This window comes from Fusarium redolens (assembly GCF_020744475.1).
Source record: "Fusarium redolens strain MPI-CAGE-AT-0023 chromosome Unknown BKA55scaffold_8, whole genome shotgun sequence".
In the NCBI taxonomy this organism is placed as follows: domain Eukaryota; kingdom Fungi; phylum Ascomycota; class Sordariomycetes; order Hypocreales; family Nectriaceae; genus Fusarium; species Fusarium redolens.
In genome coordinates this window covers 1589410-1610106 of record NW_025763671.1, presented here as the reverse complement: position 1 = coordinate 1610106, position 20697 = coordinate 1589410, and the positions used below count along the sequence as shown (strand labels likewise).

The 20697-nt window shown below is 47.1% G+C and overlaps 8 protein-coding genes across 8 annotated transcripts; 5 read left to right on the top strand and 3 right to left on the bottom strand.

The window, feature by feature from the left end:
* The first annotated feature begins 458 nt into the window (after positions 1-458).
* Positions 459-2800, top strand: BKA55DRAFT_568954 (P-loop containing nucleoside triphosphate hydrolase protein). Its single transcript, XM_046192870.1, has one exon. The coding sequence runs from the start codon at positions 565-567 to the stop codon at positions 2653-2655; it is 2091 nt and encodes a 696-aa protein (XP_046049491.1). The 5' UTR covers positions 459-564; the 3' UTR covers positions 2656-2800.
* A 300-nt stretch (positions 2801-3100) lies between these two features.
* On the bottom strand, positions 3101-3577 carry BKA55DRAFT_539733 (uncharacterized protein; the record flags this gene model as incomplete). Its single annotated transcript, XM_046190176.1, has 1 exon — positions 3101-3577. One exon carries the CDS (start codon positions 3575-3577, stop codon positions 3101-3103), a length of 477 nt encoding a protein of 158 aa, XP_046049490.1.
* Positions 3578-4830: 1253 nt separating this feature from the next.
* On the top strand, positions 4831-5834 carry BKA55DRAFT_690404 (uncharacterized protein; the record flags this gene model as incomplete). Its single annotated transcript, XM_046199493.1, has 2 exons — positions 4831-5429; positions 5483-5834. The coding sequence occupies 2 exons, from the start codon at positions 4831-4833 to the stop codon at positions 5832-5834; spliced, it is 951 nt and encodes a 316-aa protein (XP_046049489.1).
* A 139-nt stretch (positions 5835-5973) lies between these two features.
* BKA55DRAFT_374403 (uncharacterized protein) lies at positions 5974-6415 on the bottom strand. The gene has a single exon (XM_046185907.1). The coding sequence runs from the start codon at positions 6379-6381 to the stop codon at positions 6112-6114; it is 270 nt and encodes an 89-aa protein (XP_046049488.1). The 5' UTR covers positions 6382-6415; the 3' UTR covers positions 5974-6111.
* A 1104-nt stretch (positions 6416-7519) lies between these two features.
* Positions 7520-8449, bottom strand: BKA55DRAFT_594312 (S-adenosyl-L-methionine-dependent methyltransferase; the record flags this gene model as incomplete). The annotated part of the gene is made up of 3 exons (XM_046195656.1): positions 7520-8047; positions 8096-8258; positions 8310-8449. 3 exons carry the CDS (start codon positions 8447-8449, stop codon positions 7520-7522), a joined length of 831 nt encoding a protein of 276 aa, XP_046049487.1.
* Positions 8450-9308: 859 nt separating this feature from the next.
* BKA55DRAFT_615550 (uncharacterized protein) lies at positions 9309-10445 on the top strand. The gene is made up of 2 exons (XM_046196706.1): positions 9309-9571; positions 9629-10445. The coding sequence occupies exons 1-2, from the start codon at positions 9503-9505 to the stop codon at positions 10349-10351; spliced, it is 792 nt and encodes a 263-aa protein (XP_046049486.1). The 5' UTR covers positions 9309-9502; the 3' UTR covers positions 10352-10445.
* A 530-nt stretch (positions 10446-10975) lies between these two features.
* BKA55DRAFT_594310 (major facilitator superfamily domain-containing protein) lies at positions 10976-12682 on the top strand (the record flags this gene model as incomplete). The annotated part of the gene is made up of 2 exons (XM_046195655.1): positions 10976-12437; positions 12486-12682. The coding sequence occupies 2 exons, from the start codon at positions 10976-10978 to the stop codon at positions 12680-12682; spliced, it is 1659 nt and encodes a 552-aa protein (XP_046049485.1).
* Positions 12683-13383: 701 nt separating this feature from the next.
* On the top strand, positions 13384-20188 carry BKA55DRAFT_539728 (allophanate hydrolase subunit 2-domain-containing protein; the record flags this gene model as incomplete). The annotated part of the gene is made up of 6 exons (XM_046190175.1): positions 13384-13598; positions 13657-17107; positions 17289-17297; positions 17604-17690; positions 17743-17794; positions 17904-20188. The coding sequence occupies 6 exons, from the start codon at positions 13384-13386 to the stop codon at positions 20186-20188; spliced, it is 6099 nt and encodes a 2032-aa protein (XP_046049484.1).
* Between the last annotated feature and the right edge of the window lie 509 nt (positions 20189-20697).

Sequence of the window (20697 nt, the reverse complement as noted above, 5' to 3'; positions counted from 1 at the left end):
GGATGCCTACAGGCAGACCAAGGGGAGGCAAGAAAACTTTGGACCTCTTTTCTAAATGATAGAAATACTTGGGTAAGCTTAGTATAGACTTTGCAGACCTTTAGATTAGTTATTTTTGGCACCCAAGCTTAGGGTAGAGGCAGCCTAAGCCTTATGGGCCGGTGCCTGGATCTAGATCCATTGACGGGCTGTGCAGCGATCAGCATGGTCAGCAATTGCTGCAAATGGTCGCCGACGACATCATTCAGCCTATCAGAAGATTATGAGAGGATTTTACCCGCTGTTTACTATTGATTTTCGGCCCCGTAGCTATTCACAGCTTGACTTGGCATTCCTTTTTGCGGGTCTAGGCAATGCCGTGTGAGTAATATGCCGCCATGCCTACAGATGGAAGCCTTGCTTGAGGGTGAATCCATGTTGTATAAAGAGGAAGAAATATGCTGATGTAAATTGACTATCATCATCAATAATATCCTTTAAGACTATTCATTCCAGTTCTCTAAGATTTACAAGAACCATCAACCCTCCCTCACATAATATCCCATCAACACCAATACACACATCATGACTACCGACACTATGGACTCAAACAAGAGCAGCGGCGACGAGTCGGCCATTATCTTGACACCAGCAGACACAGATCCTAAGGAGGAGACTACAGAGACCAAGACAGAACAAAAGACAGAAGAAACACCAAAAGAAGACGAAGAGAAGAAGGAGAAGGTCATGGTCGGTCTCGTCACAGAAAGCAAAGATCTGTACGCCAAGTTCGATAAGAACGGAGACCGATCATGGACAGACAAATATCCCGATGATCTTGAAGAAGCAGCAGAAAATGAAGAGACACAAAAATACGCCGTCATCATTCGCAAGAGAAAGCCAAAGGAGGCTGACTCCAACAAGCCTCTCGACATAGACTCCCTCGTCATTCAATCTCCCTACCTCAAGCGCGTTCTCGGAAAGGTCTTTGATGGATACCCTGGTATCGTTACTGATGTTTCACGTCTCAAGTTCTTTGCTCCCTTTGAGTGCTTTGTTCATCGCTGGGATCAATTCACTGCTGCGAAGGATGATCCTAACTATGACCCAATCACCCGCGAGCATGTTTCGCTGTTGCATAAAATCATGAGGGATGAGTTGGGCGAGATTATTCAGCTTCGGGAGGATTACTTCAAGAACCGCGCTGTTGCCTTCGAGCATGTTTGGACTCTCTTCCCTCCTGGCTGCACAGTTTGGGGCTCTGTTAAGGGAAGACCCGTTGCTGTTCGCTTCGACTCTGGATACCTCGCAAAGACACCTTGCGGCGGCCTTGCCTACATGATGAACTGCAAAGGCATTGATTGGGATGGAAGAAGTATGGGATGGTGCGATATCACTATGCAGATCAACGACTTCCCTGGCACTGCTCCCTTCTCCAGCCTCTCATGCTATCCTCTTAAGTACCACCCAAATCATGACGCAGCCCACAAGATGCTCCTTGAGCGTGGACGCAAGTTTGAGAGTCTCGCGGGCTATTACTACAAGGCATACAGCGGCACTGCCATCTGGTGGGTCAATGCGAACAAGTCTCGTAAAGAGACTGTCAACTCACGCATTGTCATCGATGGGGCGAATTGGGAGAAGCAGAACCCCGACCATACCGTTTGGCTTAACTATCTGACCGGTGACGGTCCTGTCGCCAACAGTGATCGGGATAGTGATGCTGGCGATGGCGACGACGGCGATTCTTACAGCGACTGTTCAAGCGACTCGGGTGACAAGAAGCCCGACTTTGACGATGACCAGCGCGCTCCTCTCACTGAAGAGCAACTTATCATGACAAGTCCTCTGGTCCGCGGCTACGCTCTCAAAAACAAGCGATGGATGGAGTTCTTCATTGATGATGTAACAGAGGTCAAGTTCAATGAGAAAGCTTTCGACTCTCTTGTTCTTCCTGCCGACCAAAAGGAACTTATTCTCGCTTTCGCCCAAAGTCAGGTCAAGTTTAAGAACGTCTTTGATGATATCATCTCTGGCAAGGGTAAGGGTATTATCATGCTCCTGTCGGGTGGTCCTGGTATTGGTAAGACACTGACTGCTGAGTCGGTGGCTGAGGAAATGAAGGTTCCCCTCTACATCATGAGCGCTGGTGACCTCGGCAGCGACGCCTACGATATTGAGGAAAATCTTCAACGTATTCTCGAAATGGTGGCCAACTGGAACGCTGTCCTCCTTCTCGACGAATGTGACGTCTTCCTCGAGGCTCGATCCGCACATGACATCGAACGCAATCGCATTGTTTCAATCTTCCTTCGCATGCTCGAATACTATGAAGGTATTCTCTTCCTCACCACCAATCGCGTCAAAGACATGGATCAAGCCTTCCAAAGCCGAATCCACATGTCGCTCGAGTATCCTCCCCTCGACAACACCGCTCGAGAGTCTGTTTGGCGAGGTTTCTTGAGTCGTGCTATTAGCGTAGATGCAAAGGTTGAGGGCGACTCTGCGCATGAGATTTCAGAGGAAGAGATCAAGGCTCTGGCTGGTCTAGAGCTGAATGGTCGACAGATCAAGAATGTGCTCAAGACGGCGAATCTTTTGGCTTGTCATAAGGGAGCGAAGTTGGCGTTTACACATTTGAGGACTGTTTTGAGGGTCGAGGGTCATTCATTGTAAGGTGTTGGGTATTGAAGGTTTAAGATATATCATTAAAGAATTCTGAATAGACATAACTCTTATTGCGCCGTTGAAGCAACCGTAAATATCCATAAGCTACTCGCCGATATGAATAGTGTAAAATATAATGACGAAGAACTTTAACCAGGTTCCAGTTCTGGAACAAACTTTTGAACAAAAAGACATTCCAGACCTCTTCTATGGTCCAAAAAACTGTATTCCCCGGTCAGACAAAATGCGTATCACCAAAGAGTTGAAGCAATATCCTCACCTGCTTCTACCAGTATTCCCGCATATCCCTCTTCCATTTAACCCCATGGATCTCAAATACCAATTTAGCAACGCATTTATCAATGGGCTTCTTCTTCCAACCTAAAACCCCGTGAACCTCAGGGATCCCAGTTCAGAGAAATCGGGTAACGAAGATCCTCGAATAGCATATGCACTATTGCGAGAACTTCTCCATGCCTCTTGAGGCGATCTTGGCACTGTACTTCCTAACCAGGCCATGAGCCACGGGGTTCAGCCTCTCTTCAAATGGTGTTTGCCTTGCGCGCTTTGCAATGAAGCCCAACATGTACTTCCTCGCGCTGGCGTTGGGATTGAAACAAAACCTATCTGTACACCCTTTGCCATCGAAGTGATCGCGGTCGCAGATCTTGAAATTCATGTCCTTGCCGAGGATAGGACAAGGAGTTTCCCAGCAGTACCGTCCATCAGTACATGGCTCGCTGTTGTCACACCAGCAACTGTTGGGTGGCCGGCTGAAGAATTCGCCAACGGCATAGTAGCGTTGGGCGGTCGAGGAGTGAGGTGGAGCAAGGACATTCCTCCTCTTGATGAGGAGATTGTGAAGACCGAGTTCGATGTCCCTGTACAGGGAAGTGCGGGAGAATCGGGCTACGTCTTCTGGTTGAATCATTTCGAATGTGTAAAGTCTGGCGAAATGTGTGATTATGGGGAGAGTCTATGAAGACGTCAGAGTGTCTGAAGACGAAGTGAATGCGTGAGAAGTAATGAAGTTGGGAACGACAAAATTGGAGACGAGAATTCTTTTTATAGAAGAATTCAACATAGTATGGTTCAGATAGAATTGGGATTGCTGTAGAGTAACTTCAATATGAAAACCTTCTTCATTGAGAACCACGAGGTATCGCCACTCCAGCCCTTGACAATTGAACGAACATGTATGTATTAAGTGCAGAGTTACTTTTACACCACGCTGGTCGAGAATACTTTCGGTTTAGGCAAGCTGTTGCAAATGTTCTTAGGCAATATGAACAAGGGCAACTTGACTATTGTACGAAGAGGAAAGCTTAAAATGATGCCCTCAAAAGTACCTCTTATCTTTGCTTCGCTACCATCTATGAAGCGAACTCAACATAGTCTTAACTTTGACTCCTGAAATTCTGCCCTCACTTGTCCAGTGCAAGTCGAAAACATGCTACTACCTATAACTGGACTAACTGTAAACGACCCTGCAGCCTTTAAGCTTGGTACGTAAAGGAAAAGGCTTTATCTCAACAGTGCTGCATCGAATCAAGATAAGGCTTTCTCTAGAGTGTGAACATTTTCAAAGATGTATCTATAAAATCTATGAAAGTTAATTAATTACAGTCTCTTGATCGATTAAAGCTTAAGTTGAGCCGTGCCATAAACTTCAATCATGAGTATCACACAAAGTCTAAATAAATAAGAGGAATCAATAAATAATTCAAAGCACGGCCAATCATCTGGCTTTCCGTACTGTCGAAAGCCTTCCAGAGGAAAAGTTCAGTTGAAGTTGAAAGAAGTCATGATATTGACATAAAGGGTGTTGCAATTCCCATGATAGTTGATTCAATTGAAGTGACTCAACTATCGAGGCTGACAAACTTGGTTTACCAACCACATTAGGCAATTCATTGATGTCGTGCTTAACCCCGCCGCGGCCCGCCATGAACTGAGCAAGTTATATCATCAAGTTCTTCCCGTAGGGCGTGATAACAAAGGGCGTGCTTTGACATTAGTTCAACTCCGATCATCATTCACTTTCCAATCTAGACAAAGGCAAGAACCCTAATAGTCTATAGCTTATAAATACGATACCGGATCATAGCTTATAAATCCCACTTAGAATTATCTATAAACGCAACGGATTGACCTACGGGTATCGAGAGTCAGCTTCAATCAAATATGGCAGACTTTCAACCTAAGAGTATTCTCATTTTCGGAGCTACCGGGAACATCGGGCGATATATCACGAATGCTATCGCCAATGCCCAGCCAACATTCGATCATGTGGCCATCTTCACCTCAGAAGACACAGTTACCAAAAAACCAGAATTGATCAGCGAGCTCAAATCAAAGGCCGTCAAGATTATCACAGGAGATGTCAACAACCCTGAAGACGTAAAGAGAGCTTACCAAGGGGTCGACACCGTCATCAGCGCAGTGGGACGCAATGTCATCGAGACACAGATCGAGCTCTTTAGACTTGCAGCTGAGTCTGGCTCAGTGAAGTGGTTTTTCCCTTCTGAATACGGCACGGATATCGAATACGGTCCCCAAAGTGCCAGCGAGAAGCCTCATCAGCTGAAACTCAAGGTACGAAAGTACATTCGAGAGAACGCAAATGGTCTGAAGTATACTTTTGTCGTTACTGGGCCGTATATCGATATGTACTTTACGCTTTCACCTGATGTTATTGAGGCTGGAGGATTTGACCATAAGAATAAGAAGGCGGTCTTGATTGATAATGGGGAGGGCAAGATTGGCTTCACTACTATGCCTGAGTAAGTTCCATCTTGTGATTAAACTATATGAATCTGTGACTAATGTTTCATAGTGTTGGAAAGGCTGTAGTCGCAGCTCTTCGTCACCCAGCAGAGTCTTTCAACCGCGCTCTCGTCGTTCAATCCTTCGTTGTCAACTCCAAGCAGATTCTCAAGGAGCTTGAGAAGCAAACAGGAGGTGAACCCTGGGAAATTTCAAGCTACACTCTCGATGAGTTGAGGGAAGCAGAGAAGAAGGGATGGGCTGCTGGAAATCCCAAGGCTGTTTCTTATACACTCCGACGCATTTGGTCTGAGGGTGGAACGCTTTATGAAAAGACGGATAATGAGAGGATTGGACTCAAGGATGAAGATCTGGAGACTCTGGAGGACGCTGTTAAAAGAGAACTTACAACTGGATACTGATTAGAACATTGTGAGGGTCTTGAACATACTCCTTCAGACAGCAAGCGCCGAACTTGGTGAGCTTTCTCTTATCTGAAGTTTATAGAAAATCATAGTTCAGTTACGTCTGGAAAATCAGGTCTTGAGAAATGCAAAGGAGAAAAACCTCGTTAGGATACAAAACTCCTTTGATTGAGACATGCAAGAACAAGTTATATTCACTGACGTTAGCGCTTCCTACTCATAATTGCATTCTTCATCTCCCAGATCCTCATCCCGTATCACCTCACACCCCAATCTAAGGCCACCAAAGCCAATCGATGACTATATCAGCAAAAGGGTTGCGAGGAAACCAGTCGGGAAGATATTCGCCCCATCCCCAGTAATTTCCAGCCCCCATAGGATGATCAGCGCACATTCGAATTTGCATGACATCCACATCGGCAGGAAGGTCATTGGGGTCCCATTCCATGGGTCCAAGACGACCGCATTTCTCCTTGGCCATGGGCCACTGATCGGCCATGGCTACGGTAGCGAGACCAGCCGCGAGAAGTACTTGGGGCTTCATATTGGCTCTAGGGTGATGTCAGAAAAAGAAAGAAAAAACAGAAAAGGCATTGAAAATGCTTACCTCTTGTGATCTGAATGGTTGAGTTGATATGTAGGTGGAAAATATGGGTAATGAAGAAATAAGGTTAAAATAGAGGGTGAGACTGAACACGAAAAATGAAAAAAGCTCGGGTATATAGCCTGTCACCTAACCTATTGCGAAACGTGGCGCTTCTCTAAATGGTTTGGATGCCTAAAAGGAATGGTTGTGCTGACGCAAGCTAAGAAGCTAAGAAAAGGCACAGCTTCGCTTCTGGGGATGAGCTGACACCCTGACACGATACGTAAGATCATATCGTTGAATTCAATGAGTTCAGTAACTCGCTTGTAACAGCAAGGTAGGCTAACTCTAGCGAAATAAGCGCTTCTTGATAGCCTATCATGTTTGGTCTGGCGTATGCAGGCCGCTAATTTGGCTTGACACTCCACCTGAGAGCTCAGAATATGTGCCCCGAAATAAGATGCAGTAGAACTGTGGTGTTCTAAAGTTGATATGTGTTCATTGAGAATCAATCTCAAATCTCAAGGAAATAGCCAGATTACCGACTTTATTGCCCATCAAGCCTGAAAAGAGACAAGTTCAAGAGTCATCGTGTGACTGACGACAAGGATCATCTGCTGCGCCTCGAATCCTGGCGGATGCGACAGGCTATCAATCGTTGCCATGACTGGCTCGATGACTTGATCAAATACCTGGAAAGTGTCAATTTGGAGATCGATCCATTGGTCAAAGTGGATGTCTTTGTCGTGGCAGCCAGTCACGGCTTTGCAAGCTGATGTTGCACCAACAACCAAGCATTTAACAAGAGCCTCTTGAATGTCACATAGGGCTGATGGGTGCTGACAGGGGTGATAATTCAAGACTATCTGGCCTTTGATAGAGTCGGGAGTTTCCTTTTTGTGCTAAATTTAGAGATTAGATGACCCGACGCTCGAACCTTACAGCAACGTGTCTGTACGATCTCCAGAGACAGCTCAAGAAACTTGTGGATGATATCAACTACACCTCAAGAAGTACAGGTCGTCGTTGAAAAATGACAACTGTCAATATCTCGATCGGGTGACTGGACAAATTAAAATCAGGTTTATAGTACGTGCTAAGTAACTGGCTTCTTCCCTCGAGCAAGAAACAACTGCTGTTCACCTCCAATCTCTCTTGGTACTTGAGACGGCGCCGAAGTCAATTTCCACGACCAATCCTCAAGTCCAGCTTTATCATACGCACTCTTGACTTCATTCTCTTGAAATCCCATTCTACTCATCGCTCCACTGGGCATTCCTAGCGTTCGATTTCCTGTCTGAGCACTACTGCTCGCAGAGTTTGCAAGCCAGTCAACGATAAGTAGGATTCCTCCTGGTCTCAGTCGTTTTGAAAGCTGTAGTATCATGTCATCCGGGTCTTCTATATGATGAAGTGCCATACACATGACGACTACATCAAAATCAAAGAATGCTGGCGTGTTGATATCCGGTGATGGCGTCAACTCGGGATCGATAAGATCACCCTGAATAGCTCGCATTTTGGTTGGCGTATACCCTGTTTTCAATGCCATTTGGTTATACTGCTCTACCATTCCTGATGCTATGTCCATGCCTCTGACTGTAGACATGAACGGTGCAAGTGCCTAATAAAGTCAGGATAGAGTTCAACGGTCAAGGTCGTTGGATCTTACCCGAGACGCCACGCCATCACCGCAGGCGTAATCTAACAGTTTTGTCGGTCTTGAAGACGGTGGCTTGATACCAATCCAGTCTATATTCGAACGCAGCTCTTTTGATATCTGGTTGCACAGCTCGATAATCCAAGGCCATCGAAATAGCGCTGGAGGAACGTTACTGGCGCGAGTTAGTCCTTGCGAGGGTCATAGTAAGTTGAAAGGGTCGTACTTGTAATGAGCCTTGTTCTGCTCCCCCATTGACCTTGGGACTTCGTGAGATGGACCATGGTGATGATGATGAGTATGGTACTGCAGATGGTGGTGGTGGTGATGGCAATGGGGCATATCCTCCACGGGGTCGTGCTCCATTCTGACAAGAGGTTTGATTAATGGGTTTTTGAGCTATATAGTATATTCAATTCGAGTCTCACGATGGTCAAAATAGTCGAAGATGAGATTTTGCGAGCAAAAAGTTAGGTATGTTGGTTTAGCGACACCAAAAGGGTTGGTAGGCGAGAACCCTGATGGCTTCTTACATCAGACTGTCAGAACACACGACAGAGAAGTCCATATCACGAGAGGCGAGCTTAAGCGAGTGTCACAGTCTCAAAATAGCATAATATTGTTGTATTCTTATTTTCCCTTTAGAAAGGTCATAATGTCATGGCCGCTCAGTATATTGCCAAGAGACTGAGAACTTAGAAGTGTCATAATAAACCTGATTGCCTCGGTGAAAATCGCCAATTTTGAGCAGTTAACTATGAGTATTGTTTCGACCCAGCTATTGGTGATATGCTTTTTGATCTAAATGTAATATTGTATGAAGAGCCCTCGGCTTTTGGTGAATCGATTCTCGATCGTAGTCGAAAAACATAACGTAGTAATTTTTTGTACGGAAGACTGCCTATACCCAACATCATGACACGTGGGAGCTATGGGAATAGAGGCAGGGCTTACAGCTCTACAGTCGAATCGATTTCCCTTTTCCCTTTGAAGAACATTATCAAGACCTGCAAAAGTCCTATCGAGAACACGGTAATCGATCCCGCCCTCCAGTTGGTACAATATCAAATATGAAGTGCTCCAGGGTATCCAATCAGGATAAGGATAAAGGCGCTTGTCTATTGACTGGGGTACGTGATAAGCTCCAACCGCTTATCAGACTTACTACCCCAATCTTCCCAAAACGGACATCTTCTACCCCGACTATCGTCCCTCAATCATGATTAACTACTTCTCCAATGTTACATAGGGTTCAGCGATCAGCAACGTCATATTGTTACGAGGCAATTAAATGGGGAGAGGTATCACGTGTATTGGAGAGATAATGAACACAAATTCCTCATCGAATCATGACTTGAGCACGAGTGTTGACCTATCTCGAAGTCGAATCATTTTTCAGTCTATCAGAAATCCTGCATCATGACTGGTTTAGCGCAAAGATATGAGATCAATGCTGATATGGGAGAGGGCTTCGGCCGATGGAAAATGGTATGATCTCTGACAGACTGTGTTTTTTTTTACCAAATACTAATCAAGATTCAATAGGGTCCAGATGAGGAACTCATGCCTCTAATAGACGCAGCAAATATTGCATGTGGTTTCCACGCTGGTGATCCATCCATCATGTTAAAGACAATCCGTCTCTGCAAGCAACATGGTGTCAAAGCTGGTGCTCATCCTGGCTTACAAGACCTCTTTGGCTTTGGACGTCGAAAAATGGAAATCGACCCTAAGGACATGTACGCCATGGTCCTGTATCAAGTCGGAGCTCTAAAAGCTATGCTTGACGCAGAGGGTGTTGGGCTCTCTCACATAAAACCTCATGGAGAACTCTTCTTCTACATGCAAAGAGACAAGGGCATAATGAGAGCTGTACTTGAAGCTTGTGCAACTTTCAAAGTTCCAGTATACGCCTGCCAGAACCCAGAACAGGAGGCTATGTGCAATGAGATGGGCGTTCCGTTCCAAGGAGAGGTCTACGTCGATATCGACTACTCACCAGAAGGGAGACTTGTTCCTTTTGCGCAATCTCATCCTGTAACACCGGAGTTGTGTTATGAGCGGGCTTTTGGTGCGGCTATGAAAGATACAGGGAAGGATATCAACGGAGATCCATTCAACTTTGGATTTAAGGGGAAGCCGTTTAGCATATGTCTGCATTCTGATTCACCGACTGTGCTGGAGAATGCGAGGTTGGTTCGAAAGGCAGTGGATGAAGCAAACCGAAACAAATTTCATTCGCAGAATACAAACGGCCATAGATTGTAGAATTGCTTCACACCCAGTTAATTTGGTTTGAGGATGTACATAGAAATTGGAAACCGATTTCGGACCTGATCCCATACTTTCTAAACATCTAAATCATCGATATAAGGGTCACTATCGAGATACTTGACATTGATACGTGGATTTGTTACTGCGTGATGCCCACCCAGCAAGAATGGCAGCCGTATCGACACAATGGTTGCCCGACGCCTCCAAGCGAGAACTCGAATCGTTCCTCGCTAAGAAAGTAATAAGATGGCCAGATGTCCAGACCCCTTGAACTGCCCTCAAACAATGCCGGTCCTGGTCACACATGACGAGCCATCAATGCGGGGATGGTAGCTTAGCTTCTTAGCCCCCCCTGTCCATCATATCAAGGGACGCGCGATAAGAGTCGAAAGGTTGGGGTAGAAATAAGTTGTCTAGATTGCCTATCGCAAGCCACTTCGTCTAGTAAATGATAATAAGGTAGTATAAATCATATAGATGTCGCGATGATTTGCATTGTTGTGATGTTTTATGACAAGGTGCAGTTTTTAAGTACTTTGCCTCGCAAAATTCACAGAATTCTCATTGCCGTCCCTTTTGTTCTTCCTGATATTTGTTTCGTGATCAACTACAGGTGCAATGACTTCTGAAGTCGCCATTCCTGGAACTGTCCAGCTAGTTGATGTCCAAGGCATCTTCAACGTGAAACATGGCCAGCAATCACGCGACATCGTCCTCGTTCCGCAGCCCAGTGACGACCCCGATGATCCTCTACGCTGGAGTATCCCTCGAAAAACAAGAAATATCATCTGCGCCATGGTATGGTGCTTCTTTGTTGCTGCCATGATTTCTGGCTTGTCACCAGCTTATATCTTGATCGAGGAAGACACCGGTATCTCCATCGCAGACCTGAGTACTGGTAATGGTATTCTCTTCCTCTTTCTTGGTTGGGGAACGATGATTACTCAATGCGTTGCTCTTGCATATGGTCGGCGCCTGACTCTTATTGTTTCTGTCATTCTCACCACGGGCATTACTCTTTGGACAGCCTTTATTAAGTCGAGAGGAGAGTTCTTCACCAACCGAGTTCTGCTTGGTATCTGTGCTTCGCCCCAAGAAACACTTATCGAAGTCATCATTGGGGACATCTTCTTCGCTCACGACCGAGGCTTTTACATGGGTGCTTACAGTTGGACCTTGTGGTGCGGCGCGTTCCTTGCACCTGTGGCATCAGGCTATGTTGCCCAAGAACTCGGCTGGCGATGGATCCAGTATATCCTCACCATAATCGGAGGAAGTGTTGCAATCATCACATTCTTCTTGTTCGAAGAGACCATGTTCTACCGCCACCATGACGTCGGAAACTTGTCTGATACAGCTGCACTCGACCCAACTACTATCAAAGCCTCTGCGACAGTCGGAAAGGATATCGAAACTCAGTCAGAAAAACAAGACCCCTCAGTCCAAGACGAGAAGTCCACATCACGATCAATGGAGGCAGTGGCGTATACACCAGGTGAAAGCGAAAAGACATATCTGGGGAAGCTCAAGGTCTGGGGTTATCACGACTCTCGACAGCCCAGCACCTTCAAGCTCTTCTTCCTCCCCATTCGACTGCTCTTCGCTTTCCCCGGTATTGGTTTCGGTGGTCTTCTCGTCGGTGGAATCCTTGCCTGGTACAATGTTGTTGGAGGCTCATTGGCACTGATTCTGGGTAACCCACCATACAACTTTAGTGCCAACAACATTGGACTCACGTATCTGGCGTCAGTTGTCGGTGTAACTGTTGGGTGCTTCCTGTCAGGCTGGATGTCAGATGCCCTGGCTTTGTTCCTTGCCCGTCGAAATGGAGGTGTCATGGAACCCGAGCAGCGTCTCTGGACTTGTCTTGTCGCCCTCGTCATGCATCCTGCAGGTTGTTTGCTCTACGGCGTTGGCGCTTCATATCACATCCATTGGTTCGGGGTTGTGTTTGGTCTTGGCCTGATCTGCGTCACTCTTCCAATGGGGTCCAACCTTGCCTTCACTTATATCCTCGACACTTACAAGGAGGTCGCCGGAGAAGGTCTTGTATCGACCATCCTGATTCGCAACATGATGGGTATGTACACACCTCAATCACTAGGTCTTCAATACTAACGCTATCCAGGTTTCGCGTTTGGGTACGCGGTGGTTCCAATGATCGAGAACCTTGGACTTCGCAATGCATTCATCCTCATTTCCGTGTTGGGAGAAGCTGTCTGGTGCACTGCTATCATGATGATCTACGTTGGCAAACCTTTGAGACGTTGGACTGCACACTCTTATTGGAACCTCATTGAGCATTACGGCGCGACTGCTCACTGATCTTGCTTCGCTCGGGCTTTAGAGCTTCAGTGGTGGGAAAGCAGAGAATTAGAGTCATCCGGCCAAGAGGTCACTTGTTTGTGGACAATCTGAATCAAACTGTTGCGTTCTTAATTAAGTTCTTACACATTCAGACCGCAATCGTTGAATGCAGTATGTGCCGACAGCTAACTACTGAAAGCTCCGTGTAATTACAGCCATGATGCTCTCAATGTCCACTCTGTTTCGTACCTTGCAGTAAGCTCTTTCGCATTGCCATGCTTCAACTGCAGCTTCCAATAGCCTGCTACCTACCAAATCTCACCATAAGCACTTGTACCTCACATCACAACAAGACTGTACCATCTGCATCCCTTGTGGTCTCAATCTCACTGACATGGGGATCCCTACCCCAATTGCTTACCATAATAGGAACACAAATTCCGGGTGCCCGAATTCTTACCTCTTTTGATCACCCCGCGTTGGGGTAGATAAGCTATCGAGATAGTGCATCTTAACCTGGAGGTGGAGAGGCTATCCCCAGTTTTGATAACACCTCCAAGCTGCTGGTCATCAACTCATACGTTCATTCCATGTTTCTGATCAGTTCATAATAAGTCTGATCTTTCAGACATTTACCCAAAAGCTAATTTTTTTCTCATATCTGTCTTATCATATCTTTCGTCTTGTAGTGAACTGTCCCGTTTGCCTCCGTCGCAGTCATGGGTTCACTTGACTTACACCCACTACAACATATCCGCAAGGTCCTGATAGCGAATCGCGGCGAAATTGCTGTCCGTTGCATAAATGCCTGTCGGAAACTTGGACTTCATGCTGTCTCAGTGTTCACCAATGCAGATGCAACTTCCCTGCATGTAAAGTTGGCAGACGAAGCAATCCTTTTACCAGGAGAGGATAGCTCGGCGTATACAGATGGGTAAGTATCGACGTTTTATCCTACCAAGTTACCGTGTCTAAACACTTACGACTTATAGCGATGCCATATTGGATATCTGCAAGCGCACAGGCGCAAATGTCGTATTTCCCGGATATGGATTCCTTAGTGAAAACGCAGAGTTCGCTGATACAATTTCCTCTGCCGGCATCGTCTTCGCCGGCCCTTCAACAGCTTCAATAAGAGCCATGGGCTTAAAACACGAGGCTAGAGGCATCGCACAAACTGCCAATGTGCCAGTCATCCCTGGGACTCAACTCTTAGCGTCTGCTGAAGAAGCTACCAAAGCCGCAACAGAGTTGGGCTTCCCAGTCATGCTTAAAGCTACTGGTGGCGGTGGCGGTATGGGTCTTCAGATCTGTAATTCCGCAGATGAGATTGCGAAGACTTTTGCTATGGTCGAGAGTCGCGCTGGCACGCTCTTCAAGAACAAGGGAGTCTTCTTGGAGAAGTACTACCCTCGTTCTCGCCACATCGAAGTTCAAGTTGCAGGCAACGGTGAGATTGTTGTCGCTTTTGGAGAACGCGAGTGCTCGCTACAACGGCGCCATCAGAAAGTGGTCGAGGAGTCACCGAGCCCATTCTTGGAGCGCCATGCCGGACTACGCGAAAGAATGCTTGACGCGGCCGTCAATTACGCACTGCAGCTGAAGTACAAGAGCGTCGGTACAGTCGAGTTCCTTGTTGATGACGATACTGCCCAGTTCTTCTTTTTGGAAATGAACACTCGACTACAAGTGGAGCATGGTATCTCTGAGTTGTGCCACGGAGTTGACTTGGTCGAGTTGATGTTAAGACAAGCGGACTACGAACTTCAAGACCAACTTGGCATTCCCTCTGATGCTCTCAAGGGCCTTGGTAGACCACAGCCCGTTGGTTCAGCGATCGAAGTTCGTGTGTATGCTGAGATACCGCTCTGCAACTTCGCACCCAGTCCTGGTGTTCTCCAACACGTCCATTGGCCACGAGGCGATGGTGTGCGAGTTGACACCTGGGTCCGAAGCGGCCAGCGCATCACTCCTCTTTACGACCCCTTAATCGGTAAGATCATGGTCCATAGCCCCGATGGTCGAGAAGCTGCGCGACGCAAGATGCTTGCAGCATTGGCGGATACAGCACTTCAGGGGACTCAGTCCAACTTGGAGTACCTCTCGGCAATTCTTGACTCGGAGTTATTTGCAAGTGGGAACACCCTGACCAATTCGCTATCAACTTTCGAGTTTAAGAGTTGCTCAATGCAAGTCCTTGAACCTGGTGTATCCACCACGATCCAGGATTACCCAGGGCGCGTCTCTGTTGGGCACGGCGTGCCCCCCGGAGGACCCATGGATGATCTTAGTGCTCGGATGGCAAACATTCTTGTTGGTAACGACGAAGGAGTTGAGTTATTGGAGGTGACTCTATCCGGGCCTAAGTTGATGTTTCATGAGGCTGCGATTGTCAGTGTTTGTGGTGCCGAGCTTCCCATCACGGTCGATGGTAGCCCGCAGCCGCTGTGGTCCAGACTTGTGGTCAAACAGGGACAGACTTTGAGTCTTGGTAAAATCACTGGAAGTGGTGCGCGGGCATATCTCGCTGTTAGAGGCGGCTTTCCCGACGTCCCAGGGTTCCTCGGCTCCAAGTCAACCGCCCCAGAGCTTGGGTTCGGTGGTTACCAAGGTCGAAAGCTTCAGACACACGATATACTCCCATTATCTCCCGATTCCAAAGCGTGGGCAGCTGAAGCGACAATATTCAGCCTTCCATCCCATCACGTTCCCAAATTTGGAAGCACCACCATCTATTGTATCGATGGGCCGTACGGTTCAGGCGATATCCTGACAGAGGAGGGATCGAAAACGTTGTATGAAGGTGAATGGAGTGTCAGTCACAACAGTGGCCGAAGTGGTATACGCTTGCAAGGACCGCGATTGAAGTGGGCTCGAACATCTGGAGGAGGGGGAGGATCACATCCGTCCAATGTGTTCGAGTACGGGTATCCCAATGGCGGTGTCAACTTTACTGGAGAGTCTCCCATCATCTTTGCTAATGACCGACCGGACCTTGGTGGTTTTGTCTGCCCAACCACAATCTGCTCTGGGGAGATGTGGAAGCTTGGTCAACTCAAACCTGGTGACACCGTTCGACTGCAATCCGTTTCGTACGAGGATGCTTTGAAGATCACTCATGAGAAAAACGCTTACCTTGAAGCTCTGGCCGCCTTCGCTAATGGCAAGGCTGGAGATGTAAGGGCTCTCAATACGGCCTTCGCCGCGAGGACCCCATCCTCCATCCTCCATCAGTCACCCGCAAGGGGCGTACATCCCCAGGTGATATACCGTCAAGGAGGTGATACCAGCATAATCGTTCAGTATGGCAACCAGACTTCGGACTTGCGAAACACAGTCTGTGTCCAACTGCTCACTCAGCAGCTGGCAGCTGCGAAACTGCCCAGTGTGCGGGGTGATCCCAACATTGCCACTCTCACTGTGCGCTTTGATCCGGCCCATATAGACCGTTCTAAGCTTCTCCAACAACTTCTGACCTTTGATACAAATATTGGCGATACTAGCGGCGTGAAGATCCCTGCTCGACAGATAAGGCTGCCTGTCTGCCTTGACCACTCTTCACTCGAGGAGTCAGCGCAACGGTATATGGAGAACATCAGACCGACAGCTGCATATCTCCCTGACAATGTCGAATATCTTCGCAAGAACAACGCTCTTGCAACGCGCCGAGACGTATTGGACTCTCTTCTCAAAACACCATGGTTGACTGTTGCCGTCGGTTTCTTCGTCGGAACACCTATCTTATTCCCTCTCGACCCATGGCGGGTGTTGACAGGTCAGAAGTATAACCCTAGTCGAGGCTATACGCCCAGCGGCTCGGTAGGGTTGGGAGGATCAACAGTCGCCATCTATCCTGTTGCTGCACCTGGAGGATACCAACTCATGGGCCGAACACTTGGTGGCTGGGATTCTACAGGTAACCGGCCTGGCTTCTCTCCCAAAAAGCCTTGGCTGTTCAATCATCTGGATCTTGTCAGTTTTTATGAGGTGACAGAACAAGAGTACGATAAGATGGAGCGGGATTTCGAGGCTGGTCAGTATTCCTTTGACATTAGCGAGACAGCCATCGATATGGATCAGTACATCGCCAAATTTGATTCAGCAAAGAAGGACCCAGAGTATAAAGCGTGGCGAGAGCGCCAATCAAAAGCAGCTGATGAGTTAGCTGCACTTGAGCAGAAGCTGTTCGATGAATGGACTATCTCAAAACAATCTGATGGTGGTGCGGATGAAGATGGCGACATTGACTCGGACGAGATTACTGTTGTTGAGTCGCCTGTAAACGCGAATGTCTGGAAGGTACTGGTCAAGCCTGGTGATATTTTGGAGACAGGACAGACTGTAGCGGTTCTTGAAGCCATGAAGATGGAGATCAATTTGGTTGTTGGTGAAGATCAGGTTGGAGCTGAAGTTGTCAAGATTGCTCAACCACCGGGAAGTGTTGTAAGTCCGGGAACGGTCGTTGTAAAGGCTCGGAGAAGACAGGAGTAAATCATAGTGTACACTAAATGGAGAAAGCAATTGGAAGAAGAATAAATATCAAATTCTCGTTTCGTGTAAGGAGGTTGAGTAATCTTGAAATTAAACTTCGACTAAGGTGCCTTTATCTGATGATCAGGAATAGCGCTGGAAGGTAGGTCACTGGATGTTAGCGGTCGTAGTTACCGGTTCAGCGGTGATACCGTCACGTGGTTCCACTCGACCGGGCCGGTCTTGAAGAGCCCTGGGGCCTACCCCAGTTCTTCTGTCAGTTATCAACTACACTCCGCGAACACTCCCCGTCTGGCATTGATGAGTATGAAGATGCTGCAGTTGGCCGATGTTTATATTCTTCCCTACCAGACTTAGCACAAGTCCCCATTTCTGTATTCAATGATGCAGCTCAACATACAGCACCGATGATATCACGGACCAAACGTCCCACTTTACACTATGAAAGGCAGACCTCGGCTCCCAGTGCCTCTTTGCAGGTTCTGCAATAAGGAGTTCAAGAGACAGGAGCATCTTGAAAGGCATATTCGTACACGTGAGTCACTCTACTAGGGGTTGCTGTTGAAGTGGTGCTGATCATTCTCCAGATACACGCGAAAGACCATATGGGTGTCCATGCGGCCGAACATTTACAAGACAGTGAGTTGACATATCAAAATTCGCTTATTCCGTTGACAGAGCTGATCAGATCTTAGAGATCTACTAAATCGCCATCGTCGACTTTCTCAATGTTCTACTCACGGCTCAGGGAAACAAGTAGAATCAAACCTAGCGATATCGCCCAACGGGGCTGTGACAACTTCTCCCTCTATCTCACAAGCTAGCGATGAGATCAATCATCGCAATCCCCAGCTTCAACTCCAAGGAAGCCCTTCTGGTATAATGAACACATCAGTCTCTCCTCACACAATATATTCTCAGCAAGAGATGATGAACCGGTTTTCAATTCATGATCAACCACTGGATTACCAACAGCAGACCCCTAGCCACATCTTTGAGCAGCCGAAAGATCCCATTCACAACAGCAGTGCGACCCCAGCGGGCACTTTGGGCAGTCTCGATTTCATGCAATTTGAATCATTTAACGCGGATATGTTCCCAGACGAGATGGACATGATCAACAGTTACCTGGGGGGAGTTCTTCCCCCTGAAGACTCACATCAAGGATTCACACCGGATACAGCAAACTTCTTTACTCAATCGTTTGTTCCCGGGCCAGTTCCTGCGCCTGCTCCCTCAAGCCATTTGCAGCTAGAGGCACCTGGTCATATAGAATTGAGCAACACACCAAAGTCGACACTACTTTTCTGCCAGAGACAACAAGTCCAACCAACTCCAGTTCGAAACAGGGCTGAACGGCTGTTAGATACTACAGAAGATATTGTGGCAACAAACCCCTGGGCTGTATCCGCTGCTGCTCATGAAAGACTTTCCAGAGAGTTCTCGAAGCACAGCTCAGATATACCCCAGTCATTTACACTTCCCAGCAGACATGCGTTATCTCGATATATCGCAAGCTGGATACGAGGTTATCATCCACATTTACCATTCGTCCACCTTCCAACTACGAATCTGGAATCCATGTCACCTGTGCTTCTCTTAACGCTGGCAGCTACAGGGTCATTCTATGGATTTGAACACCCTCAGGGGTATGCCATGTACTTTGTGGCCAAAGCTATGATCAACCATGAGCTGGAGGAAAGACGTCGTGCGTCAAACCGCCACATTCTCAACGGTTTCCCTCGTTTTGCAGCGCTCCCTACAAGCTCTACAGAAGTCTTTGATCCGCCACCAAATCACCCTGCTGCTTTAACCAAATTCGATATTGAACTATTACAATCCTTGTTGATTGCTGTGATGACTATGTCATGGCTAGATGGGCCACTCGCTGAGGAGGCACTTGCTATGAGTAGCCAACTGACTGCACTCACCCGCGACATCCTGAAACGTCTACCAGAGGAACATGCCAATGATACATGGGAGGACTGGGGCCGCGATGAAGAGAGACGTCGCACTCTTCTCTCGGCATATTTCACATTAAACATCCAAACTATCTGTTTCAACGTGCCGCCTCAGATGACAGCCACAGAGTTTAGCTTCGAACTTCCTTGCTCCGAAGCTGAGTTCAACGCACCGGACTCGGAAACATGGAATAGTTTACGGCGAAAGGTCGATCCACACAAGCTCAACTTTCAGTCATGTTTTAAGCAATTATTGTCTGGAGAGCCGCTAGCCAAGGAGGTCTCGGCAACTGAGTTTGGCAATTATATGCTTATCCAGAGTTTGCTGATACAAATCTACTTTGAGCGTCAAGTGTCATCTGCCCTGTTGTCTCCATCACCAAGTCTGTCGGAGAGTACCATTGCAACTTATGCTGCTGCTCTCGGTGCCTGGCAATCTTGCTGGGACTCAGCTATCGAATCTGCACCCGATCCTTCATCTAGGAATTCGCCTCTACCTTTCAACTCAACTGCGATGCTCCGACTAGCTCATATTCATCTTGGTTTTGGCCTCTATAGTCAATGCGAGTTGCTATCCCGAGACCCTACAGTAAAAGCTCAGGTGTTCGAACCGCATCGGAATCCTTTACCCCTTCGTGCTCCGCACCTCGACCAAGCTGTTCTTCATGCTATCTACGCTTTGAGGATACCTGTGAGGGTCGGTATTGCATTCGTGGCACGTGGTCGTACAGGTCATTGGAGTGTCCAACATGCTATCAGTCACTTTGGGTGCGCTCTTCTACTTACCCATTGGCTTGAGAATATTTATCAGCTAGTTCTCTCGGATGGTGCATCAGCTCTCAGAGAGGAGGAGAAGCGTCTGCTATCTATGGTCGACCGTCTAGTCGAAGAGACTCATCTAGAGGCATCGCTGGGCCCAAAGTCCGATTTTCCTGGCAGGATAAGACGTCTGGCCATTGCAGCAGTGAAACTTTGGGCAGAAACTTGTAAAGGCATACAGGTCTATGAGATTGTACATGTCGTTGGAGAAACATTGTCGCTAGTGGCAGGATCACTGGAGAAACAGGTTTAGGAATTGAACAAGTAAACAAGAGCCTGGTTTTGATGTGTTGTACGGGTATGTGTAGTTATAATAACTTAGAGAATCTAGGAATACAAGGTTCTATTTTCTAGTCAGAAGATGTTCCAAACGGTTTCTGAGTCAATGGTCCCCAGAGTTATATCAAAGACTAGCATGTAAGACTTGGAAGGTTATTGTAACATTATTGGGAAGGCGAGAACCTCCGTTGTGTTCACGAGTTCCAAAATTTCAAGCACCGAGTTCAGATATTGGACCAGTAAAAGAGCATATACTGAACATACATATCAGGATTGTCTTCTGCATTTGTTTGTACTACTCTGTCTTTGTTCGAAGCATCCGACGTTCAGGGGTATATCTTCCTGAAAGAACACCTGGTAACAGATTGATATTGAACAACTCGGTCTTGCTGTTAGTTGGTCAAGTACATTTTCAAATTCATATATAATGCAACCCCTCCCCCTCAAAAGCTTTGTTATCATTCAGTTACAATAACAAATCTA